Here is a 17,026-nt window from a genome sequence, read left to right as displayed (position 1 = left end):
GAATTTCTAAACAGAGAAAATTCAAAAGGGAAAGGGAATTGAAAGTCCTTGTGCAGGTTGACTTATAGGTTGAGTCATTAGTAAGGAAGGCAGATGCAATATTAGGATTCATTCCCAGTGGACTAGAATATAAAAGCATAGAGGCTTTATAAGGCTTTGCTCAGATCCCGCTTGGATTATTGTAAGCTGTTTTGGGCTCCTTAAAAAAGGACATGTTAGCATTCAAGAGGGCCCAGAGGACATTCACAAGAATTATCCCCAAAGTGAAAGGGTTAACGTATGGGAAATGTTTGATGAGTTTGGCTTTATACTCACTGGAGTTTAGAAGAATGTCAGGGAATGAAGAATGGGAAAGGTGCAGTAACACTGATAGGAGTGTATTATAGGCCACCTAATGGGGCGCGTGAGTTGGAAGAGCAAATGTGTAAGGAGATAGCAGATATTTGTAGTAAACACAAGGTGGTGATTGTGGGAGATTTTAATTTTCCACACGTAGACTGGGAAGCTCATTCTGTAAAAGTGCTGGATGGTTTAGAGTTTGTGAAATGTGTGCAGGATAGTTTTTTGCAACAATACATAGAAGTACCGACTAGAGATGGGGCAGTGTTGGATCCCCTGTTAGGGAATGTGATAGGTCAGCTGACAGATGTATGTGTTGGGGAGCACTTTGGGTCCAGTGATCACAATAGCATTAGCTTCAATATAATTATGGAGAAGGACAGGACTGGACCTAGAGTTGAGATTTTTGATTGGAGAAAGGCTAACTTTGAGGGGATGCGAAGGGATTTAGAGAGAGTGGATTGGGTCAAGCTGTTTTATGGGAAGGATGTAATAGAGAAATGGAGGTCATTTAAGGGTGAAATTATGAGGGTACAGAATCTTTATGTTCCTGTTAGGGTGAAAGGAAAGGTTAAAGGTTTGAGAGCACCATGGTTTTCAAGTGATATTAGAAATTTGGTTCAGAAAAAGAGGGATGTCTACAATAGATATAGGCAGCATGGAGTAAAGGAATTGCTCGAGGAATATAAAGAATGTAAAAGGAATCTTAAGAAAGAGATTAGAAAAGCTAAAAGAAGATACGAGGTTGGTTTGGCAAATAAGGTGAAAGTAAATCCGAAAGGTTTCTACAGTTATATTAAAAGCAAGAGGATAGTGAGGGATAAAATTGGCCCCTTAGAGAATCAGAGTGGTCAGCTATGTGTGGAACCGAAGGAGATGGGAGAGATTTTGAATGATTTCTTCTCTTCAGTATTCACTAAGGAGAAGGATATTGAATTGTCTAAGGTGTGGGAAACAAGTAATGGAACCTATGACAATTAAAGAGGTGGAGGTACTGGCGCTTTTAAGAAATTTAAAAGTGGATAAATCTCCGGGTCCTGACAGGATATTCCCCAGGACCTTGAGGGAAGTTTGTGTAGAAGTAGCAGGAGCTCTGACGGAGATCTTTAATATGTCATTAGAAACGGGGATTGTGCCGGAGGATTGGCATATTGCTCATGTGGTTCCATTGTTTAAAAAGGGTTCTAGAAGGAAGCCTAGCAATTATAGACCTGTCAGTTTGACATCAGTGGTGGGTAAATTAATGGAAAGTATTCTTAGAGATAGTATTTATAATTATCTGGATAGACAGGATCTGATTAGAAGTAGCCAGCATGGATTTGTGCGTGGAAGGTCATGTTTGACAAACCTTATTGAATTTTTTGAAGAAGTTACGAGGAATGTTGACAAGGGTAAGGCAGTAGATGTAGTCTATATGGACTTCAGCAAAGCCTTTGACAAAGTTCCACATGGAAAGTTAGTTAAGAAGGTTCAGTCGTTAGGTATTAATGCTGGAGTAATAAAATGGATTCAACAGTGGCTAGATGGGAGATGCCAGAGAGTAGTGGTGGATAATTGTTTATCGGGATGGAGGCCGGTGACTAGCGGGGTGCCTCAGGGATCTGTTTTGGGCCCAATGTTGTTTGTAATATACATAAATGATCTGGATGATGGGGTGGTAAATTGGATTAGTAAGTATGCCGATGATACTAAGGTAGGAGGTGTTGTGGATAATGAGGTGGATTTTCAAAGCTTGCAGGGAGATTTATGCCGTTTAGAAGAATGGGCTGAACGTTGGCAGATGGAGTTTAATGCTGAGAAGTGTGAGGTTCTACATTTTGGCAGGAATAATCCAAATAGAACATACAGAGTAAATGGTAGGGCATTGAGGAATGCAGAGGAACAGAGAGATCTAGGAATAACTGTGCATAGTTCCCTGAAAGTGGAGTCTCATGTAGATAGAGTGGTGAAGAGGGCTTTTGGAACGCTGGCCTTTATAAATCAAAGCATTGAGTACAGAAGTTGGGATGTAATGCTAAAGTTGTACAAGGCATTGGTAAGGCCAAATTTGGAATATTGTGTGCAGTTCTGGTCACCGAATTATAGGAAAGATATCAATAAATTAAAGAGAGTGCAGAGACGATTTACTAGGATGTTACCTGGGTTTCAGCAATTAAGTTACAGAGAAAGGTTGAATAAGTTAGGTCTCTATTCATTGGAGCATAGAAGGTTGAGGGGGGATTTGATCGAGGTATTTAAAATTTTGAGAGGGACAGATAGAGTTGACGTGAACAGGCTGTTTCCATTGAGAGTAGGGGAGATTCAAACTAGAGGACATGATTTGAGAGTTAGGGGGCAGAAGTTTAAGGGAAACACGAGGGGGTATTTCTTTACTCAAAGAGTGATAGCTGTGTGGAATGAGCTTCCTGTAGAAGTAGTAGAGGCCAGTTCAGTTGTGTCATTTAAGGTAAAATTGGATAGGTATATGGACAGGAAAGGAGTGGAGGGTTATGGGCTGAGTGCGGGTAGGTGGGACTAGGTGAGATTAAGGGTTCAGCATGGACTAGGAGGGCCAAGATGGCCTGTTTCTGTGCTGTGATTGTTATATGGTTATATGGTTATATGATCTCATTGAAAGCTATTGAATATTGAAAGGACAGACAGACAGACATACTTTATTGATCCCGAGGGAAATTGGGTTTCGTTACAGCCACACCAACCAAGAATAGTGAAGAAATATAGCAATATAAAACCATAAATAATTAAATAATAAGTTAATCTTCCAAGTGGAAATAAGTCCAGGACCAGCCTATTGGCTCAGGGTGTCTGACACTCCGAAGGAGGAGTTGTAAAGTTTGATGGCCACAGGCAGGAATGACTTCCTATGATGCTCAGTGTTGCATCTCGGTGGAATGGATCTCTGGCTGAATGTACTCCTGTGCCTAACCAGTACGTTATGGAGTGGATGGGAGTCATTGTCCAAGATGCCATGCAACTTGGACAGCATCCTCTTTTCAGCCACCACCATCAGAGAGTCCAGTTCCACCCCCACAACATCACTGGCCTTACGAATGAGTTTGTTGATTCTGTTGGTGTCTGCTACCCTCAGCCTGCTGCCCCAGCACACAACAGCAAACATGATAGCACTGGTCACCTCAGCCTTGTAGAACATCCTCAGCATCGTCCGGCAGATGTTAAAGGACCTCAGTCTCCTCAGAAAATAGAGAAAGGCCTAGAGAGATTGGATGTTTCCATTAGAGGGAGAGTCTAGGACCAGAGGGCACAGCCTCAGAATAGAGTGATGTCCACTTATAACAGAGGTGAGGAGGAATTTCTTAAAGTGAAGGTTGATAGCTCCTTGATTAGTAAGGAGTCAAAGGCCATGGGGAGAAGGCAGAATGGGGTTGAGAGGCATTATAAATCAGCCATGATAGAATGACAGAGCAAAACTCAATGGGCCAAATGGCCTAATTCTGCTCCTATGTCTCATGTCTTAAGACTTTGAGTTCCTCCAGCATTCTGTCTATGTTGTTCAAGGTTTCCAGCATCTGCAGAATCTCATGTGTATGTAGTTCAATGTAACATTTATTTAGTTTTATGAATGTGGAACTATGGCACGCTGAAGGAAAGTATAAACTCAAAGAAGAAGAAGTATTTGATGCTCATCTTTGAGATGAACAACTTTAGATCATTAAAGACTCCCCCAGTTTTTGGATAGTGATTGCTGGTAATGCTGCCAATCATATTTTCACTTGACTAGCAATCTCTTCCCTTACTTGCCCCCTTACACTTTGCACCATTATGCCACCATTTCCATCCCCAACTGCATCTCAATTACTTTCCTGTATTGCTTATAAACTATTAATCTGATCTCAAATATTAACTCTGTGTCTCTATCCACAATGCTGGTTGAGTTGTTAAACAGATAACACCCAGTATTATCTCTTTCGATACTATGCAAGGTGGCAACTTGGAGGAAGAAAGAGTACGTGAACCTTCTGTTCACAGGGCCCCTTTCCCTCGGAATGAGATGACATATTTGCAATAAAAATAGAGCATGGTATCACAAGCTTCCCTTCCAGTTATTTTTCACTCGTTTAGCTGCTGCAGATCTAGCAGATGGCACGCAAGTGTGTTTTCTTTTTTTGGAAACCAAAGTGGAAGTTGGCACAATCAAAGACTTCTCTCATAACTTCAAGAGAAGTACAACATTCAGATTTAGCAAAGGATGGTCAACTTCCCTCTCACTGCATGTTAGTCTAAGCTCATCTACTTGTACTCTGTCTGGCCTGCGTTGAACACATGTGTTTGTTTGGAACTAACTTATCCCGGCAGGCACAAGCTGTAGTCTGGGAAATAGGTACAAACATTTAAACATTACTAAAGACTACATGCTGGAACTGTAAGTTCTTCTGGCTGGTATCCAAGTCCAACAGCCAAAAGTGCTTAGGTTCTGAAAATCGATGGGAATACCTTAAAATTAACATTTTGCACGATTTTTATTGCCTATCCCTTCCAGCTCTTTGATTTATGCAATATTTGACATAAACCCCTCCAGATGTTTTTAATCAAGCATCCACCTGAAAACAAGTTTGTAAATTGCAATATATATGGATGATGAGGTAGTAGGAATGGAATGAAAAAGACCGAACTCCAAACTGGAAACTTTTTAATAGTGAATGGTCTGTGTTCCTTTCTCCATTCAGAGGTCAAACATTCCCAAAAACTTAAAGGTAGAGATTTTAATAAAATGTGTTTTTTTCCTGATCCTTTCTTCACCTCAGGATAACTGCATCTTTGTTCCTAATTCTGGGCAAGAAGATGCTGATGGCGATGGAGCAGGTGATGCTTGTGATGATGATGCGGATGGAGATGGCATTTTTAATGTGCAGGTATGTGTTTGAAAACATAACATGTCACGCTTGAAGAAGCTGATTGAGGTCTGTAGCTCAAGAGTTTTATTAAAAACAGTACGGCAACAATAGAGTTAATGAGAAAAATAGGCTTCACCTCCTTGTCCCATTGCCCACTAAACATGGGCCTAAGTGTGATAGGTGAAAATATCTGCTCATTTCAACTTCCATCTTCAAAGCACTACATACGTACAAAAATGTGAGCCACACACACTGAACACCAGAGAAACTCAGCAAGTTAGGCAACATTATGGAGGGAAGAAAAAAGTCAGAATTTGTAATAGACAAGATTTCCAGCATCTGCAATACCCCTTGTGTTTACGATTTGCTGTTATGTTGCCTGACTTGCTGATTTCCCCCAGCATTTTTTCTATGTTGCCCAAGATTTCCAGCATCTGAAGAATCTCTTGTGTTTATGATATACAAAAATGTCCCTTCTTTCTAACTAGCAGAAAAGTAACAGTACAGCAAATAAATTATCCATTTCTCCCAATATCAATGTTGGTTTTATCTTTGTTAATGTAGCAGCCTCACCAACCCCTCAAGCAGTGTGTTCCAAATTCCAACCACTCCCCGGATGAAAATGTTTTCCTATTTTCCTCAGGAAGCGCCAGTGACTATTTCAGCCATCACCGAGCTTGCACTTCACCCTCTCCCAAGTTCAAATCATCCAAAACACTGCTATCCGAATTCAGATGCATCTTCTTAGTTAATTCCATTTGTTAAGCTTCATGGTTCCCTAACTATTCAGTTCAAAAATTATCTTCTCTATAACTTTCCTCAAAGCCTTGCTCCTCCAAGTGTTTGAAATGTTTTCTGGTGCTACAAAGACTCTAACAGTTTCCTGAAGTTCCCTGTTCCTTCCAACACCCAATTAGTACCTTTAACTTTGGAATTTATTTTCTAAACGGATAATATCTCTCTCCACTATTAGTACAGTATTGACTTTAAAATCCATCTCTTTGACTGATTTTTAGTTACTCCTTTAATGCTCACCTCTTTGGCTAGGTGCCCATTCACTTTGCTTCCCTCCCGTGGCTGTGTCACACCAGTGGACACTTACCTCTGCCAAAAGCTATAGGAATGACTGTCATTATTCCTTCTTGCCATGAGCAGATACTTAGTCCGATTTTTGTCTTATTTCACTTGGATGTAAGTAGCTGGCTGGGCACAATACGTGTAGATTAATCAGCAGGGGATCTTGGGATATTAATGTCACAAACAAGACTTTAGTTGCCTTGAAGTTGTAATGAGCTGGCATCTTGAGACACACTGTACCAGATGGAGAGACTCCTACATTGTGGTTATGTAAGAATCCTCCAGCTTTTTCAGGGTGATGATGAAGGCCTGGTGAACAAATATGCAGAAAATAAAGTTGACTGCATTGATCTCAGGATCCATGTAATTACCTAATTTTCTGTTGTAAAACGCTCTGACCTGGATTATAGTTTGCAATCGTTTACCTGAGTGTTACAGACAAATGCTTTCTTTGCTACCCATTTTTGATGCAGTAATAAGATTTCCTTTAACATTTTTAGCAAGTGTGATGCATCATGCTGTCAGAATTTTTTTAGGGCTGTGCTTGTAAGAATCCTTTGAACAAACTTTAAGAATCTACGTAAAAGTGGGCGAAAAATCAACACCATTTGCTAGTAGAAAGTAGGAATTACAGAATTTTGGAGCACGGAATATGTGCATCTTCGTGCCCAGGGGCTGGGCTCATCTTCTCTGTGTTGTTTGAATTTTGGGCTGCCGACACCAGCACTGTATGAGCAGAATGAATCAGCTGAGCATTCACAGCATGCAATGACAGTGACTGGAACAAATTCAGTCAGGTTCAGCCTTGGGTCATGACTGTCTCAGCCACCAGCTGGGAAACCTGGAAGCAGCTTTGTAAACCCTAGGTTTGTGGATACTGGCCTGTCTAATGACTAACCCTCATAAAGAGCCAGTTAACTTGGTCCACGGCAGCCGGAAAACTGCCCAGATGTTTGTGTGTGAGAGGGCTTAGATCAGACACATGACCTGGGGCTGAACTTGAAGAAATCTGTTTCAGTGGCACCCTGACTGTACAGTCAATACTATCTGTTAAAATGGGACCATTACAAAGTGTCATCAGTAGCTTACTCCTATTCTTTTACATTAGTCAGTCCATTACCTCAATAATTGATGTTTTTGTTTGTCAGAGTTTCTTCCCTTTAACAATTTGAGAGGGTTCATCAATTATGCATCAACAGGCTCACAGTCTTTACATGTTGCTTATTGCCTGGCTCCGTGCAGCTCATTCACTGATATGCAGCCTGAGGAGTGGCATTTCTCTGCTCCCTGCGGGTGGTTTACATAAAGAAAGGAGTCAATTATTCAAACCCATCCCAGTCAATAATAACAGCAACGTGCATTCAAATTTCACACAGTAGAACATCCCAGGGTGTTTCACAAAGGATCTTTTGAAATATTGGGGCTGGAGACCAAAAACTCCGCCAAAAGAAAAAGATTTTGGAAGCGTTTTAGAGGAGGGGAAAGAAAAGAATTGGGAGTCCTTACAGCCTGGTCTTTGCTACTTTAAACCTCGACACCCTCTGGTTGCAATACCCCGTTCATATCCTGAACAGTTCACAAGTCAGAAATGCAGCTGTGCAGCAATATACTTAAATAGAAACATGGGCCAACCAAGGGCAACATGTAGGCAAACCAGTGTATTTAGCTGAAGATTGTAGATATTGCCACCAACCAATTTCCCACTTGACAGAAAATGCCTGCAGCCCTGCAGCAGCCATTAAACCCACCCTGTCCGTTTCCCAGACACTCACTGATCTGAGGGCTGTACATAGGCCAGATGTCTGTAAATGCAATACGTACTGTATAGCTCCTTATTTTACCCTTTAAACTGTAGAATATTTCATTTGTTGAACTGCACCGTGTGAAGTATAGAAGCAAAAGAGTCAGAGGTTCAGCAGGAGAGATGTTATAAACTCTTCCTCCGAAGCATTCGATTTAACAGGAGTGAAGTTCAGCTCGGGCACTGGGGTCATCGCTGGGGCAATTGTGACCTGAAGAGGAAGAAGAGTTACAGCTGAACTAGGCTGTTGTCTACAGATGTTATGCAGTGACTCTGATAGCAACTCCCAGCTCTAATCTGAACCACCAATTGATTTCACCCCACCACTTGCACTAAATAAAACTTGTTAGATAACAAGCTATGGTCAACCTGTGGAAAGGAAGTACCTCGTTGGACCTCTTCTCATTGTGCTGTAGTGCAATGAGAAGAGGCCTAAATTTTCCAGGCCATTTAGATTACCCAGTTACCTGGTCACCTTTGTTTATGAGAGCATTTTAAAATATTGTGAGATGAAAAATTAAAGGAAATAATCTAAATGCAGCAGTGGGATATTTGAAAAGTTAAGATGAATGGTCCTACCTTGTCAAGCATCTCTTGCTCTGTTGCCCAGTAATACATTAGCAAGTACAGCCGTTCCCATTGTCAGTAACCATATGAATGCTACAGCTGTCCTAGCCCAGGTGAGGAGGATATGTGGACACTCAACCAAGCTATTAACGTGGGAGGTGCAAAATGTCATCGCAATTATGTTAGGAAGGTAGGCATACCGTAAATACAGAAGGAAGATGATACCTGCCAGGAAGAGCAATGAGTGCAGAAAGATGGTGTGTATACAGTAAATGATAGGATCCTAGGAACGTTGATGGACATGGGGACCTCTGTTCAAATCCATATCTTCCCAAAATTGGCAGCAGAAGTAGGAGGGGTGAAGAAAGAACATGATGTGCTTGTCAGAGCATGGAATGTAGAAGAGTTGTATATCGAACATAGAACAATACAGCACAGTACAGGCCCTTTGGCCCACAATGTCATGCTGACCCTTAAACCCTGCCTCCCATATAACCCACCCCCACCTTAAATCCTCCATATACCTGTCTAGTAGTCTCCTAAATTTCACTAGTGTATCTGCCTCCACCACTGACTCAGGTAGTGCATTCCACACACCAACCACTCTCTGAGTAAAAAACCTTCCTCTAATATCCCCCTTGAACTTCCCTCCCCTTACCTTAAAGCCATGTCCTCTTGTACTGAGCAGTGGTGCCCTGGGGAGGAGGCGCTGGCTATCCACTCAATCTATTCCTCTCAATATCTTGTACACCTCTATCATGTCTCCTCTCATCCTCCTTCTCTCCAAAGAGTAAAGCCCTAGCTCCCTTAATCTCTGATCATAATCCATACTCTCTAAACCAGGCAGCAACCTGGTAAATCTCCTCTGTACCCTTTCCAATGCTTCCACATCCTTCCTATACTGAGGCGACCAGAACTGGACACAGTACTCCAAGTGTGGCCTAACCAGAGTTTTATAGAGCTGCATCATTACCTCGCAACTCTTAATCTCTATCCCTCGATTTATGAAAGCTAATACTTCATAAGCTTTCTTAACTACCCTATCTACCTTGAGGCAGCTTTCAGGGATCAGTGGACATGTACCCGATCCCTCTGCTCCTCCACATTACCAAGTATCCTGCCATTTACTTTATACTCTGCCTTGGAGTTTGTCCTTCCAAAGTGTACCACCTCACACTTCTCTGGGTTGAACTCCATCTGCCACTTCTCAGCCCACTTCTGCATCCTATCAGTGTCTCTCTACAATCTTCGACAATCCTCTACACTATCCACAACACAACCAACTTTTGCATCATCTGCAAACTTGCCAGCCCACCCTTCTACCCCGACATCCACGTCGTTAATAAAAATCACAAAAAGTAGAGGTCTCAGAACAGATCCTTGTGGGACACCACTAGTCACAACCCTCCAATCTGAATGTACTCCCTCCACCATGACCCTCTTCCTTCTGCAGGCAAGCCAATTCTGAATCCAGCTGGCCAAACTACCCTGGATCCCATGCCTTCTGACTTTCTGAATAAGCCTACCGTGTGGTAGGCTTATATTAAAAAATATGGAAGTTGTGAAGTTATGTTGCCACTTTATAAAATACACTTGTAGTATTGTGTGCAATTCTGCATACAACACCATAGATAGAATGTGAGACAGAGCAAAGGAGATTCACCAGGATGAGTTGTCTAGATTGGGGGACTTCAGTTATGTGGAGCGACTGGGCAAGCCTGGTTTGTTTCCTCTTGAGTGAAGGAGGCTAATTGGTGATCCAATAGATGTGTATGAAATCATAAAGTAGGGTAGAGAGTCTGAACTTTATCTTTCTCCCATGGGCCAGGGTATCAAAATCAAAAAGGCACAGGGTTAAGGTGAGAGGACAATTTTTAAAAAAGGATTTGAGGGGAAAGATTACTACAAAGAGAATGGAACGCTACTAAAAGAGATGGTGGAATCAGATATACATAGAGCCATTCAGACAGACACTTAAATCGATAAGAATTAGAAGCATATGGACTTAATGCAGAATAGTATAGATGGGTAAATAGGTCAGCAAGGTCCTGATAGCCAATTTCCCTGCTGCACAATCTGACTCTGTGACTAGGACCCATCAAAGGGCAGATGAGCACCCAGCGAACCAATAGCCAATTCTACGTGTAAAAGGGAAAAGATGCCGCCAGCTCATTCTGCCTGGAGTATAATGCATAATCCAAAGCAGTTCAGCTAACCTCATAGTGGTACTGGTTTAGATGAAGCTTGGGCCAACAACTCTGTCCAAGCAATGATGGATTGGTGCATTATGTTGCTGCTCCTTAGTTGCTGTAGTCTTGTCACTGACAGAGGACAAGTGAGCCCTAATCTTTCTATGTCTTAACACTTACAATGAAGTTACATTTTCTCTTCAGGATAATTGTGTGCTGGTCCGAAACATTAATCAGCTGAATATTGATGAAGATAACTATGGTGATGCTTGTGACAACTGTCGATTATCAATTAACAATGATCAAAGAGACACAGATAACGATGGGAAAGGTGATGCCTGTGATGATGACATGGATGGAGATGGTTAGTATTTATTTCATTGAAGCATTTAACATATCACGGCAATGATAATTGTCCTCGTGCTTGCCTGTTGTAGATCCTGATGATGCAACTTGATCTCCTACCAAGCACATCTTGGTGTATGAGGTCTTATAGTGTGAGGGTTAGTGTTAGACCACTAATGAAAATATTATTGCCCATATGTTCAGTCAACACAAATATAGTCAAGGAAATCAGTTTGCACCAATACAGATCAATTATTCAACATACCAAATGAGAAAGTTGAGAACAATATAGAAATTTAGGAGACAAGACAGGCAGGAATTGAAGAAAGCTGAATAGCCTAAATTGCATTTATTTTAATGCAAGAAGTCCGGCAGGAAAGGCAACTGAGTTCCGAACGTGGATAGACACATGCAATTGTGATGTTTCTGTTATTACAGAAACATGATTGAGGGATGGGCAGGACTAGCAGCTCAATGTTCCAGGGTACAGATGCTACAGACTATAAGAAGTGAGGAGAGGAGGGGAAGTTATGTTTTTCATCAGGAAGAACATTGCAGCAGAATCTAGTGTTTTCCTGGGGAAACATTCTCTGAAACCCTATGGATACTGGAAGACTGGTGTGTGGCTAGTGTTGTGCCTTGATCTAAGATGAACTCAAATGCAAAGCCAAGGAACTGCAAGCCTTTAAGCCTAACATCAGTAGTGGGAAAGTTACTTGAGGGTATTCTGAAGGACAGGATCTATCTGTATTTGGGAAGTTAAGGAATGATTAGGGACAGTCAGCCTGGCTTTGTACATGGGAAATCATTATCTCATGAATTTGACTGATATTTTTGAAGAGGTGACCAAAAGGGTAGATGAGGGCAAGTTGGTAGACATTGGCTACAGAGAACTTAGTAAGGTTTATGATAAGGTCCCTTATGATAGGCTCGTCAGGAAGATGAACTCGCAAGGGAACCAACTTCACCCCCACCTACTTCACTACCTAGCATGACCTACCTACCTGTTACCTTACGCCCCTCCTCAGTCCACCAATCACCTTGAAATGCTTCTCACACTCTCTTTCTCCTCTTCATACTAGCCATATTGCCGCTCCTCTCAGCCTGATGCAGGGCTTCATCCCAAAGCACTGACATCTCCTTTCCTCCCACAGATGCACTGGGCCTCAGCAGCAGATTGGTGCTCCAGATCCCAGCATCTGCAGACCCTTGTGTCTCCAGGTTAAAATCCACTCTGGATCTCACTGATGCAGAGGCTCCTGACTACCTTTCCACTGTGGACTGCAGTGAGCAGCAGAAGTCCAAAGAATGCAGTCCCTTTCCTGGTGGCGAGTAGAGTTAAAATTCTAATCTACAGCCCCTCCACCAGTACTCATTGGAGTTTAGAAGAATGAGGGGGGATCTCATGGAAGCCTATCAATTATTGGAAGACCTGGATAGAGTAGAGAAAACATTTCCTATAGTGGGGGAGTCTAGGACCAGAGTACACAGCCTCCATTACTGTGGTATGGACACTGGAGCTGGGAGTGGTAGTGGTGTAGGGTGGGCAGGCCAGGCCAGTCGCCTGGTTTATGGCAAGGAAATATTCCTGTTCCCAGAAAGGCAGTGAAAGTGAATTTCTCACCTCTGTATCAAGAGCAACACATGCAGTGTCACCTACCTTCTTATTCATGTCCACGACCATTTCACTCTCCCACTATAGATCATCACCTGATCATTCCTTTCTCTCCACCTGATAATTTATTTAGACTTCTCTTTTGCTTAATTGCAAGCAAAGCATTTAGTATTCAACAGAATGTGCAAGGTGGGGTGAAGCAAAGAGCTAAATAACCAGTGGGAGGTCCATTTCCAGCTCTGCTGTTATCCAGAAACATAAGCAGATTACATTAGGTTACAGTCCATTTCCAGTACTAAGCAGGTGTTGATCAGTTGCTCCATTACTTATGTGGATCTTGCAGTCATTTTAAGATGGCAAGAAGGCTGCACTTCATGGTATTTTTAAGCTTGTTCATCATGAAGGGGTTAACGTACAAGGAGTTTTTGATGGTTCAGGGCCTGTACTCACTGGAGTTTAGAAGAATGGGGATGTGTCTCGTTGAAGCCTATTGAATATTGAAAGGCCTAGAAGAGTGGACATGGAGAGGATGCTTCCAATAGTGTGGAGTCTAGGACCAGAGGGCACAGTCTCAGAGTAAGAAGATGTCCCTTCAGAACAGGGAAGAGAAGGAGTTTATTTAGAAAGAAGTTGGTGGATCTGAGGAATTCATTGCCACTGACAGCTATGGAAGCCAAGATAATGGGCATATTTAAAGCAAAGATTGGTAGGTTCTTGATTAATAAAGTCATCAAAGGATACAGGGAGAAGGCAGGAGAATGGGACAGAGAGGATAGAATAGTCAGGATAGAATGACAGAGCAGACTTGTTGGCTGATTAGGCTAATTTTGCTCCTATGTCTTATGGTCTTAGAAGGGCGTCCCTTAGAACAGAGATGAGGAGGAATTTCTTTAGCTAGTCTAGAGGGAGGTGAGTCTGTGGATTTCATTACCACAGACCAATGTGGAGGCCAAAACACTGGGTATATTTAAAGTGGAGGTTGATAGGTTCTTGTTTAGTAAAGGTGCCAGAAGTTACAGGGAGAAGTCGGGAGAATGGGGTTGAGTGGGATACTGAAACAGTGATGATAGAATGGAGGAGCAGACTCAATGGGCTGAATGGCCTAATTCTGCTCTTGCACCTTATGGCCCTCCCATCACTAACTCCACCTTACCTTTCCTTGTGAACAACTGTTAGAAGAATTTCCTGACATTCATCTTAAATTTGTCCTGCACCAACTTGGTCTTGGACCTCCACCGCTGCATGTGGTTATTTAATTTGTCATAATTTTCCACACTGATCTTTCTTTACCATTTATCTTACATCAGCAAGGTCACTCCCAGTTACCTCTCCTTCCAAAATGAAAAGCTTTTTATCTGCTACCTCTGACAGAAGGATCAGAATAGGATTGAAGTAGTAAATAAAATTAGCCCTCCCAACCTGTTAAGTAGACATAGGGCATAGTTTTAAGGTGCTTGGAAGTAGGTACACAGGAGATGTCAGGGATAAGCTTTTCATGCAGAGTGGTGAGTGTGTGGAATGGGCTGCTGCCGGCGATGGTGGTGGGGGCAGAAACGATAGGGTCTTTTAAGAAACTCCTGGATGGCTAGATGGAGCTTAGAAAACTAGAGAGCTATGGGTAAAACCTAGGTAGTTCTAAGGTAGGGACATGTTTGGCACAGCTTTGTGGGCCGAAGGGCCTGTATTGTGTGCTGTAGTGTCTTGCATTTTCTGCTTTTATTTCAGATCTGCAGCATCTGCACATTTCTTTGCTTTCAAGGACGGTGAAATGGTTTCATTTATGTTTGCTGTATCTTCCTGCAGGGATCAAAAATTTCTTGGATAATTGCCAGCGAGTTCCCAATGTGGACCAGAAGGACAAGGATAACGATGGCGTCGGAGATGCTTGTGACAGCTGTCCTGATGTGATCAACCCTAACCAGGTGTGATGGAGTAGGGTTGTCATTACCCTGTGCAGGATGCAAGAGGGCTTGTAACTATGCCTCCGTTGCCTTTGTTATTTTTCAGCTGTGGAGATCATGGGTTTAGGAGGTCCTGCTGAGATACCTGGGCAAGCAGTTGAGCTGTTTTGTAGATGGTAAAGACTGAAGCCTTTGTGTGTCAGTGTTGGAGGGATGTATATCTAGATTGGTGGCTGGGATACCCGTAAAGCAGACTGCTTTGTTGGGGTCTTGTTAAACCTGCTGGAGCTGCATTCATCTGAGCAAACAGAGATGTGTTCATCTAAGAAACTCTGGACTTGTGTTTTGTAAAGAGTGATAAAGCTGTTGTGTGTCAGGGGGGGTGAGTCATTCACCACAGGATAGCCAAGCTCTGCCCTGTTGTTGTCGCAGTATTTATATGACAGGGCCAGCGGAGTTTCTGGTCAATGGTTACCGCTCAGCAATGATGTCAAAGATGGCTGACTAGTCTCTCCTGTTAGACTGATTTGACTCATTGACGAATATTTCTGTGGAGCGAATGCTACCTGTCACTTATCAGCCCATGCCTGAATGTTGTTGGCCTGCATGCTAATGAGGAATTGAGCATCACGACCCCTGACCTTCTGACTGGAAGAAATTATTGATGAGGTAGCTGAGGATGAGGAGCCCAGGACACTGCCCAGAGGGATTCTTTCAGGGCTCTTTGGTGCCAGACGTAGTCAAATACTGCCTTAATATAAAGTATAATCACTATTATCTGCATCTCACCTCTGGAATTCATCTCACTATTCCATATTTGGACCAAGTATGACGAGTTGCAGACCTGGATGGTCTTGGCAAAAACCAAATTGGGAGTTGGCAATTGTAAGCATGGCTGGATTTTTGTGAGCACAACACACCTGAGCAATTTTCCAGTTGTCAGATAGATCTCAGCGCATTAAGTGTTCTGCTATCCCCAGGTCACCACCTGCTTTCACATGGAATGGGCCTCCAAACCACACACAGCACCCTGACCTGGAAGTACTGTATATTACCGTTCCTTCATCAACACTTGGTCACACTCCTGGAACTCCCTCCCTAACAGCCCCTGGGACAGTGGGGGGAGTGATGGGCACATCACAGGGAATGGAACTTTTTAGGAACAACTTTTTCCTCTCCACCATCAGATTTCTGAACGGTCCATGAACCCATGAGCTCTGCATCACTATCCCTCTTTTGTGTTGTTTTATTTCTTTATTGTTTGTAACTTACAGTACTTTTTACGTCTTACTTTTTACTGTTGCCACAGAAAAACAAATGTCATTATGTAGTGTATTGATTTGATAATAAACCTGATTCTGATGGGAATTGTAAGAGGGCCTGCATAGCTGGGCCGAGCTTAGGAAGACAGAGGGCTATGGGTAAGCCTAGGTAGTTTCTAAGGTAGGGACATGTTCGGGCACAGCGTTGTGGGCCGTAGGGCCTATATTGTGCTGTAGGTTTTCTATGTTTCTAAATGGCCTCCTTTTGTGTAAAGTTAATGTCTCAGGAACTATCATTGCCAACAAATCACAATTAGCTTGCCCCAGAGTAAAAAAAACTGTATTTTAGAAAAACGCTCGTCATAACACTCTATTCAAAGATTTCCTTCTGATGTCATGTTCCAGAAAAGACTCGATCAGTAGGTAGAAATAAAAGGCTTTTTTCTTATTGCTCCAGTTAATTAGCTTCTTAAATGTTAATCTGCATCATTTTCTGTGGGATGGTATACATCATACTGTGAAGATGGAACAGCTGTTTCCCATTGTGAGTACTGAGCTTTATGAACTGTTTCCTTTCCACTAACACCCACTGTTTTTTCTGTTCACAGTCTGATATTGACAATGATCTTGTTGGAGATTCATGTGACACAAATCAAGACAGGTACTTTTGTTAGTTGTGTGATTGGGTATTTCAGTATGAAACTGAAAAGTACTGCCTTGTCTTTTCACATTATAATCTAGTAGCTAACACGGCAAACATTTCATATTATACATATTTTGTGTTATTTAATTGAGGACATTAAATTATTTGTCTTAATGTGACCCACGTCCTGAGTTAATGGATAGTCTGTACTAGCATATAGTAGTTAAGTGTTTGCTTCATTACAGTAACCAAGATGCAGTCATGGTATTTTAACATAATTGAAAAACATTTATCAATTAAAAATATACTTTAATCCTAAATGTCATTATGAAAACATTAACAAATATTTGAAGAAAAATAAATGCTAAAATAGTACTATCAGGTAATGTTTATTAGAAAATGGAAATTTGTTTGTGTGCTTATTAATCCCCTGC

At 42.1% G+C, this 17,026-nt stretch overlaps 1 protein-coding gene across 1 annotated transcript in view; it reads left to right on the top strand.

Annotated features, from left to right (window-relative positions):
• Positions 1 to 17,026, top strand: part of thbs4a (thrombospondin 4a) — a 156,692-nt gene that overhangs the window by 96,893 nt on the left and 42,773 nt on the right. Inside the window, exons 12-15 of the mRNA XM_059974457.1 lie at positions 5,103 to 5,210; positions 11,031 to 11,190; positions 14,590 to 14,708; positions 16,558 to 16,610. Of these exons, the coding sequence (XP_059830440.1) occupies positions 5,103 to 5,210; positions 11,031 to 11,190; positions 14,590 to 14,708; positions 16,558 to 16,610 (440 nt within the window). The remainder of the gene's footprint in view (positions 1 to 5,102; positions 5,211 to 11,030; positions 11,191 to 14,589; positions 14,709 to 16,557; positions 16,611 to 17,026) is intronic.

The sequence above is a fragment of the Hypanus sabinus genome, chromosome 7 (genome assembly GCF_030144855.1).
Source record: "Hypanus sabinus isolate sHypSab1 chromosome 7, sHypSab1.hap1, whole genome shotgun sequence".
Taxonomy (NCBI): Eukaryota; Metazoa; Chordata; class Chondrichthyes; order Myliobatiformes; family Dasyatidae; genus Hypanus; species Hypanus sabinus.
This window is presented reverse-complemented; position numbering and strand designations above follow the sequence as displayed.